Consider the following 8,604-nt stretch of genomic DNA (forward strand, 5'->3'; position numbering starts at 1 on the left):
TGCTCCAGTGCCAGGGCAAAGCTCAAGAGTTGCTGCTGTAATTCCAATTTTCTTGGCCTTTCTATCCAAGTGTCTGATTGCTGACATTTCTGGCACCTCTCAGAGTCAGCTCACAGCTCCAGGAATTGCAGAAGGAATTGTCTGTGGAAACCTTAGAGGGAAAGCCAGCACTGTCCTGGGCTGATCCCCCAGCATGGGCAGCAGGTAAAGGGGGGGATTCTGCCCCTCTGCTCTGCTCAGGTGGGACCCCACCTGCAGAGCTGCTCCAGCTCTGGGCTCCCCAGCCCAGGGAGGACAAGGAGCTGCTGCAGTGAGTCCAGGGGAGGCCACAGAGATGATCCAGGGGCTGCAGCCCCTCTGCTCTGGACACAGGCTGGGAGAGCTGGGGATGTTCACCTGGAGAAGAGAAGGCTCTGGGGAGACATCAGAGTCCCTTCCAGTGCCTAAAGGGGTTCCAAAAGTCTGGGGAGAGACTTTGGACAAGTGCCTGGAGTGCCAGGACAGGCACTCATTGGCTTCCTAATGCCAGGAGCAGGGTTAGGTGGGATATTGGGAAGAAATTTTTCCCTGTGAGGCTGGTGAGGCCCTGGGACAGGTTGTCCAGAGAAGCTGTGACTGCCCCATCCTTGGAAGTGTTCAGGGACTTGAAACAGCCTGGTCTATTGGAAGGTGTCCCTGCCCATGGCAAAGGGGTAGAATGGGTTGATCTTTAAGGTCCCTCCCAGCCCAAAGGAGTCTGTGAGTGTTTGAACTCTATGGAATATGGCATAACCTGAAGCACAGAGCAGTTTCTTTCACACAGATGTGAACAAGAGTGTTATTATATGGCCTGAGGGACTAGAGAAAAAAACTGAAGAAAATTACTGCCACCTTTGCCTCTTACCTGCAGAACAGAAACCAGTTCTGTTTTACAGTGGTGAGTTATTGTCAGGTTCTGTGAATTGGCAGAATCAGTGGACAGTGTGTTCCCTTCTAAGGAAAACCCAGTGCACTTTCCAAAAATACTCCCAGAATTTTGCATTTCTGTAGTGGTTTGTCACACAGAGGACTTTTGGTGAATATATGGGAATAGAATTGTGTGTGAGGGAGAGACTGAGATAACATCACAGCGAGGGTTAAGTTCCTTCTTACTCTCTTATTTCCTTATTAGTGCTAAAATCTGTAGCACAATTACCCACAGCACTCCATTTGGCAGCTGCTCGTTGTTAAGTAAACACATATTCCCATCAGATAAATACACTTTGGTGTCATAAACTCACATAGCCACCAGATACAGCTTCACTTCTAGCGTCCTCCTGTCTCCTGTGCAGATGGTGAAACCTGAAATAAAACACAAGGTTTGCTCCCAAGAGCCATCAACAACAACTTGGTCACATGGTTTTCATTAAGAAATGTAACTCTATTTTTGAAAATTATTAATCTGGGGATTAATAGTGGAAGCACTCCAAAATTGGTTTGGAAAGCTGAAAGTTACATTAGGCTTTGTCCCAGAGCAATGAGAGTGGCAGCAATGCTGATTTCTGTAACAGACACATGTTGCTGTTGCCAGAGCCCAGATTTCCGTGAGGAACAGGCACAGGCACAACGGTCACTGTGAAACTTTTCTGGAAGCAGGGACTGAAGCAGAAGCATTCTCATTCTTCATCCTCTAAGTATCCAAATCATTTGACAACTAATTCCCGAATCCAAACACTCCATGGTGAAAAAAACCAGCAAGCAGCAGAGAAGTCTCACAAAGGCAATCCTGACAGAGGCTTTCCCAGCTCTGGGGCCCACTGCTGTCAGTCTGCAGTGGTGTTAACTGGTGAGATTTAGAGAGAAGCCTATCGAGTGGAGAAATGCCAGCTTCAGTTTTCAAATCACTGCATTTGCAAGCTGCTTCTGCCTCAAGACTCAGCTGTCCACTGCCCATGGGATGGATGTTACAAAGAAAGAGTATATTCCTGAAGAAAAAGGAAACATAAGGGATTTAGAATTGAGCTTATAATTTACTTACTTTGCCTAAAAATACAGCTTCTACAACACAGTGCAATTAGGAAGAGCAAATGGGCTAACAAGTGAACATCCTTGTTGTTGTGCAGGAATTCTTTATTTTCATTTTATCAAAAGAGAAAAGGTGTGGAAATTTGCAGGCAATCCTGACATGGGAAGAGATGAGAATCTTGACTCCATGTTTCAGAAGGCTGATTTATTATTTTATGATATATATTATATTAAAACTATACTAAAAGAATAGAAGAAAGGATTTCATCAGAAGGCTTGAAAGGAATAGAAAAAAATAATAAAATCTTGTGACTGACCAGACATCTGAGCCAGCTGACTGTGATTTGCCATTAATTAGAAACAACCACATGAGCCCAATCACAGATGCACCTGTTGCATTCCACAGCAGCAGATAATCATTGTTTACATTTTGTTCCTGAGACCTCTCAGCTTCTCAGGAGAAAAAATCCTGGCAAAGGGATTTTTCAGAAAATATCATGGCTACAAATAGGGATATCCTCAGAGCACCCAAGTAACTACTCAGGGAAGTTGAAGCATTTGGAGAAACTTGGAATCAGGCTCCAAAATATCCTTTTTGCCTTTACAGTCTCTTTTATTACAAATCAGATTGGTCATAGCTAGGAAGGAGGATGGGGACACACTGGGAGATCAGATCCAGCTGGAGCTCTGTGTCAGGGGGACTCTAATGAGCAAAGAGAAGAGGATGCAGTGCCAGGCCCACTGCCCACCCTCACTGCCCAGCCTCTGGAGGAACACGAGACCCTCAAGGTGCCATAATAGAGGACAGCAATGTTCAAAGTCATCGTGTTTAAGGGCAAGTTCTAATTCCGTACAAGAACTTTTTTTCATTCTGACTGTCCCTCAGCTGATGGTCCCTCAGCTCCAGGTTTTGGTGCTGACACCAGGCAGGACAGCAGCCCCTCAGCCCCACTCCTGTTGGATTTGCAGCAGCCTCCTGGACTGCCAGGCCACTAAACCAGGTGAGAGCTTCCTGCCTCACAGCCACAGCCATGCCCATTTCCCCATGGGAAGACCCTGAGCTCAAAATTTGGGTTTTTTTCAAGATTGTCCCTTCTGCTTTCCAAACCTTCCCCAGCTCAGGAAAATGCAGCTTTCCAGTGCCTAAAGGGGCTCCAACAAAGCTGGAGAGGAGCTTTGGACAAGGGTCTGGAGTGCCAGGAGTGCCAGGAGTGCCAGGATGAGGGGGAATGGCTTCCCACTGCCAGAGGGCAGGGCTAGATGGGATTGCCATGGTTTGACACTGGCCCAACACCAGGCGCCCAGGAGAGTCACTGGTTCCCCCTCCCCTGCCACAGCTGGGTAGAGGAGAAGAAAAAAAACTAACATAGGGTTTAATGAATTGAGATAAGGACTGGGAGAAAACACTTCAAGGGCAAAACAGGCTCAGGTTAAGGTTAAAGCTCACTCAAGGTTGCAAAGTGAATTTTTTACTGACAGAATTTAGAGGAGGATAATGAGAGGTGAAATAAGCCCTAAGAACACCTTCTTCCCTCCCAGCCCTTCCCTCCTTCCCATTGGCAGTGCAGGGAAACAGGGCATGGGGGTTTTTGGGTCAGTTCATCACCCAAGTTCTGCTGCTGCTGCTCAGGGAGAGGAATCCTTCCTCTGTGAGACCATGGGATCCCTTCCATGGAGAAAGTGCTGCAGGAACTTCTCCAGCGTGAGTCTGCTCTCATGAGCAGCAGCCCTGCTGCAAGGTGAATTCCCTCCCAAACTGCTGCAAGGTGAATTCTGAATTCCCCCCATGGGCACACAGCCCTCCCAAACTGCTGCAAGGTGAATTCCCCCACGGGCACACAGCCCTCCCTCCCACACAACTGCTGTGATGTGGCTCTCTCTTCCCACGGGGTGCAGTCCTCCAAGGCCAGGCTGCTCCCAGGCTGGTCCCAGTGCCACACCACGGCTGGTACCAGCCAGGTGCCCTTGGCCTCTTGGCCAGCTGGGCACACACCAGTTTATGTGCAGCTGCTGCCAACCAGCACTCCCAGGTTGTTTTCCAGCTCTGCAGCCACTTTTCCCTAAGCCTGGAGCACTGCAGCAGGTTGTGGTGACCCAAAGACAGTACCTGGCACTTGGCTTTGTTGACTGTCACACTACTGGATCCAGGCTTTACAGATCCCTCTGCAGAGCCCAGATTAACACTTCCACCCAACTCAGTGGGTTCCAAACTGACTGAGGAACTCATCAGTTCTGCTTTTGCACTCCTGCCCTGGGAAGTGCTACTTACCCTGTGCCTGGTCCCACCCCCAGGGATGGGCATGTACACCAGTCTTCATCCCCACCCTCATCCCCCACAGGCCCGCACAGTAAAGCTCTGCAGCCAGCAGCCATGTGGAGGAATCAGTTTTTATTTCAAAAGACAGTAACACAATTTTTCAATTTAGTATCAAAACACTGGATATGTTTTTTGTCTCCAGATTGGCCCCAAAAACTGCTACAACCAGGCAGCATGCTCCAACCACAAGTTACTGCGAGCGTGGCAGTGCCACACTCACACCTCACAACACAACACATCAGCAATGCACAGAGAGATGGCTTGGAATCAATTAAGACAATAAGAGCAGTCCTGGGCAGGAGTGAAGGCTTGGCTCCCTCCCTCCAGGTAGGCAAAAACACTTCTCCAAGGACACAAGGCTGTTGTACTTAAGTTGTTAAGTGTAACCCAGTGATGAGCAGTGAAGCTTGGTGCATCAGCACTTAGTGAAGGCAAAGTCAGCTCCAGGGTAGCAATGGGTTACAGGGACAGTGGCTTCTCTAAGCCCTTCGGGTGTGGAGGGGAAGGGACAAAATCCCTGTGAAGGTTCAATTGGTTCAATTGTTCAGATGACTGGCTTGGCTTAAGAAAAAAAAAAAAACAACCCCCAAAAAAAGGACACCTTTCACCCAAGTCGTTCCTTCCCAACATAGAGCTACCTTAAAGCTGAAAACTGAACTGTGCTTTTGGCAAACAGCTCCTGGAAAAGGAAGTTCTCTCAACAGGCTGTCACCCTAGCCTGGCTACTCTGACTCACAGCCAGAACCATCACATCTGTTTCCTGCCCTGCCAAAGCAGGGTGGCCCAGAGCCAATTAACAGAAGGTTAATATCAAATTCTAAAGCCAAGAGCTCTGAAGTGTAGCTCACCAGCCTCACACGTTATTTGGAATGTTTATAATGGTCGCTACAAAAAAAGGTAGTTACAAAATGTGTACATCTCAAACATGCTCTCCAAACATTATTGCATTGTTTACTTCCCTTAATGATGCTGTTTGAAGCTCTGCCCAACCTGGTAGCCTTTAACCCTGGAACTAAGATTTGTGTTTGGTCAAGTTGGCAACAGAAAGTAAACTCTGGTCCCAGGGTTAGAGGGCAGCAGCAGCTGGGCTGGCATCGCATGGCAGAGGCAGTGGCAGGGATCCTTTACATCTCATTCAGGTCTAGCAGGGTCTGGTCCAGCATTCTTTGCGTGCAGAGATGCTCCTCTTTGGTGGATTTCAGTTTATCTGCCAAGAACAAGAGTCCAGAGTTACAAATCAGCATCAGACAAGGGAGAGTCCTTTGCCAAAGAAAGCTTGTGCCAGCCCCTTCCCCACGCAGCTGCAGCGATCCTGGGGCTGGAGTGCCTGGCTGGGTGCAGCTGGAAGCTTTGAGGTTACCTGGCTCGTGTGTAGCCCTCGCCTCTCACACTGCTGGTGCTCCCAGAATGGCCACGGTGCACCTTTAGCCAGAGCTCTGGTCAGTGTTTCACATGCAGGCGTCTCTGAGTGCAGCCAGCTCTTCCCAGGGCTTCCACACCTCCACAGCTGACACACACACAGTGGCCCAGCAAGGCACCCAAGAGCAACACACCCCTGGAACTCCAGCTGGTTGTGCCCCCCTTCCCCTCAGCACAGGGCAGCAGCAGGGAGCAGACCACCAGCCCCAAGGGCAGCAGGAGCTGGGGCAGTGACAGGCAGAGTGAGGAGTGAGGGAGCTGCACCCTGCCCAACGCTGCAGGCAGCTGTGCAGTCAATTCTCACATGTTCCTTAAGCCAGGAGGAGAGCAGATCAGCAGCTAGTGCTCTAAGTAGGCTTTACTCCAAAGGTGAGCCCACCCATATCACTGGAGACATCCACACGCGGGGACACTGGACAGACAGGCTGTGGAAAAATGTCCTTTAGGTACAGGCAGATTGCCAAAGCCACTCCCAACCTCCCCAGGGCCAGGAACTGCACAGAGAGAGAACAGCCTTCCTCGAGCATGAGCAACAGCAACGGCATTTCAATGCTCCCTGCAGGCACCCAGGACACAGCTTCAGGCTGTGCATTTTGGCACTGGCTGGCAAGATGTCTGTGAGCTTTCCCAACCCATTCCAGGGCTCTGTAGCTGCACTGGGGTCAGGCCTGGGAAATTACTGCTGCCCCCAAACCTTCTCAGTTAGGACTCCCCTAAATAGGAACGTACTACAGGTGTGCAGTGTCTCACAGACCACAAGGTCAGTCCTTTATTGGTAGAAGCCATCATTCCATGCACCAGGAAATCCTACAGTCATTCAGCTAATAGTAAATTAAGTTGTAGCACTTGACAGGCAGCTTCAAGCAGACATAAGTCTAACTTCAGCCCACCCTTATTTGGGGGTGAAGCAATTCTGGTTCCATGGAGGAGCCAGGCAGGACCCCCTGGACAAGCAAACAAGACTGGTCAAAACACAGCCAAGTCTGCGGGTGACTTCACCAAGAATAGAGGTTACCTTTACGTATTAAAAAAAGCTTAAATAAATTACAAGATAAATCCAAGTGCCTCATTAAAAAGCAGCAATTGCATAAAATTGGCAAGTCTGCCAGTGTTAATGATCAGATTTCAGTGTGGTCCACAGCAGTGGTGGTGGCAATAAGCTGTTAATGGGATTAGTGGGCCCCTTCTCAGTCACACAGATCATGCAGCATTAACTTCAGCTCGTTAGAGAGCAGGCGGTTTTTCTCAAGCTGGCTGTACAGGCGCTCTGCAGCAGCGACAGGATAAGGGAAACAAGAGGAAGAGAGAAAAAGAGAGAAAGGGAAGGTTAGTAGAGCACCAAGATGAGCACAACAAACAAGCTGTCTCCACAGTGTGTGCTTCTGAGGACAGCCAGCTATTCCCAAAGGTTTGCCTTTCTCTAACTTGTGCTTCAGCCCAGGAAGATCACAGAGGAAGCCAGGTGTGGGCAGAAGTGAAAGTGCTGCCCAAGATGTGCAAAGGCAAAGAAAGGAAGAAGAGACACCAGAAGACGAGGCTGCAGGCAGGGCTGGGCTGGACCCCAGCAAGGACAGAGATCTGGGATGTGCTTGAAGCCTGTGGAGCACACTGCAGAAACGAGTCCTGCCACAGCTGTACCTGAAACAGCTTCCAGAGGGAGCCACACCACACTGCAGTGGGAATGACAGGGCTTGAACAGCAGGACAGGCACACCAGAAGAACCGAGAATGAAAACATCTCCTCCCTGGCCTGGAGGACCCTCCTCTGAGAACATGCCTGGTGCCACACTAACAACCCAGTTAGGACTGGAGGCAGCAACTGCTTCAGGTACAGGACAGAGGGACTTCTGGAGCACAGAGTGCTCTTCTACATCTGCCCCAGAACAGCTCCATGAGAAGGGCACAAGCTGCCACTGCCTTTGCAGCTGTGGCCTCTGCAGCCCCTGTCCTCAGAGCCCCACAGAGGTTCCAGCAGCCACACTCATGCTCATCAGCAAGCCTGGCCCCTTTCCATATCTGTCACTTCTCAGGGCTGGGGGACAATGTCCTGCCACCAGCCACAGCCAGCCACTACAGAGAACACATTCAGCATCTCTCCTGCTCATTTGCATGGCAGAGTCCTCCCAGCCTGACAGCTCCAATTCCTGCACTTTGGGGAATTCCAGGCAGGAAAAAAACCTTACACATCATCTTCCAGCCTGGCAGAAGTGACCAGCACCACCTGCAGTGACACACAGTGTGATGCCTCTGCTGGAGGAGTGAGCCCAGAGCACAGCCTTGGCCTTGGCCTTCCCCTCTCATCTTTGCACTGTGAGGTCCTAAGACTCTCAGGCAGCCCCTGAAGGGGCCCTACACCATTCCTCATTGCTTTCAATCATGGAATATTTTGCTCTTGAACAAGACCTAGCTGGGTAAAATTCCAGAAAGTGGAGTGGTTTACATGGAGGAGCCAAAGCACATCACCCTCCCCAGAGTCTCAGCTCAGTCCCTCCAGTGTAACACCTGCACAGAGGGGAAAGCTCAACTTCAGCTTCACTCTCAGCTTCTCTCAGCCCTCAGGACCCTCTAACTGCACCTCACTCTGCAGGAGAGGGCAGTAATGCTGATTGATTGTCCTTTCTTTAAAGCCACCAGGGGACCAAGGCACAGGCAGAGAAGCCAATGATTTCTGACCTACCACAGTGGGGAAGTTGAGGGAAGTTGTGGGTATGTGGCATCCTGGCCCATGCCTTGCACAACAGCTGCTGTTGCTGCTGTGAGGGGCTCTGGCTCCGTGGTGCTCTGAGCAGCCCCAATGTCTGTCCCCAGACCTGAGAGATCCAGGCTGGTCCTGGGTCTCCCCAGTGGCAGAGGATGAGAGTGAACTGTGCTCAGCAGGACTTGGAG

At 50.2% G+C, this 8,604-nt stretch overlaps 1 protein-coding gene across 5 annotated transcripts in view; it reads right to left on the reverse strand.

Moving 5' to 3' along the window:
• Window positions 1–4,353: 4,353 nt before the first annotated feature.
• TPM3 (tropomyosin 3) overlaps window positions 4,354–8,604 on the reverse strand; it is an 18,744-nt gene continuing 14,493 nt past the window's right edge. For 4 of the 5 annotated variants that reach the window (XM_031063957.1, XM_014310544.2, XM_005429393.2 and 1 more), the window contains one exon: window positions 4,354–5,507. In XM_031063957.1, the coding sequence (XP_030919817.1) occupies window positions 5,504–5,507 (4 nt within the window). In that variant the 3' untranslated portion in view covers window positions 4,354–5,503. Of the gene's footprint in view, window positions 5,508–6,486; window positions 6,987–8,604 lie in introns of those variants that run through there. The other variant, XM_005429395.2, reaches the window with a different exon arrangement.

Source organism: Geospiza fortis, unplaced genomic scaffold, assembly GCF_000277835.1.
Source record: "Geospiza fortis unplaced genomic scaffold, GeoFor_1.0 scaffold387, whole genome shotgun sequence".
NCBI lineage: Eukaryota > Metazoa > Chordata > Aves > Passeriformes > Thraupidae > Geospiza > Geospiza fortis.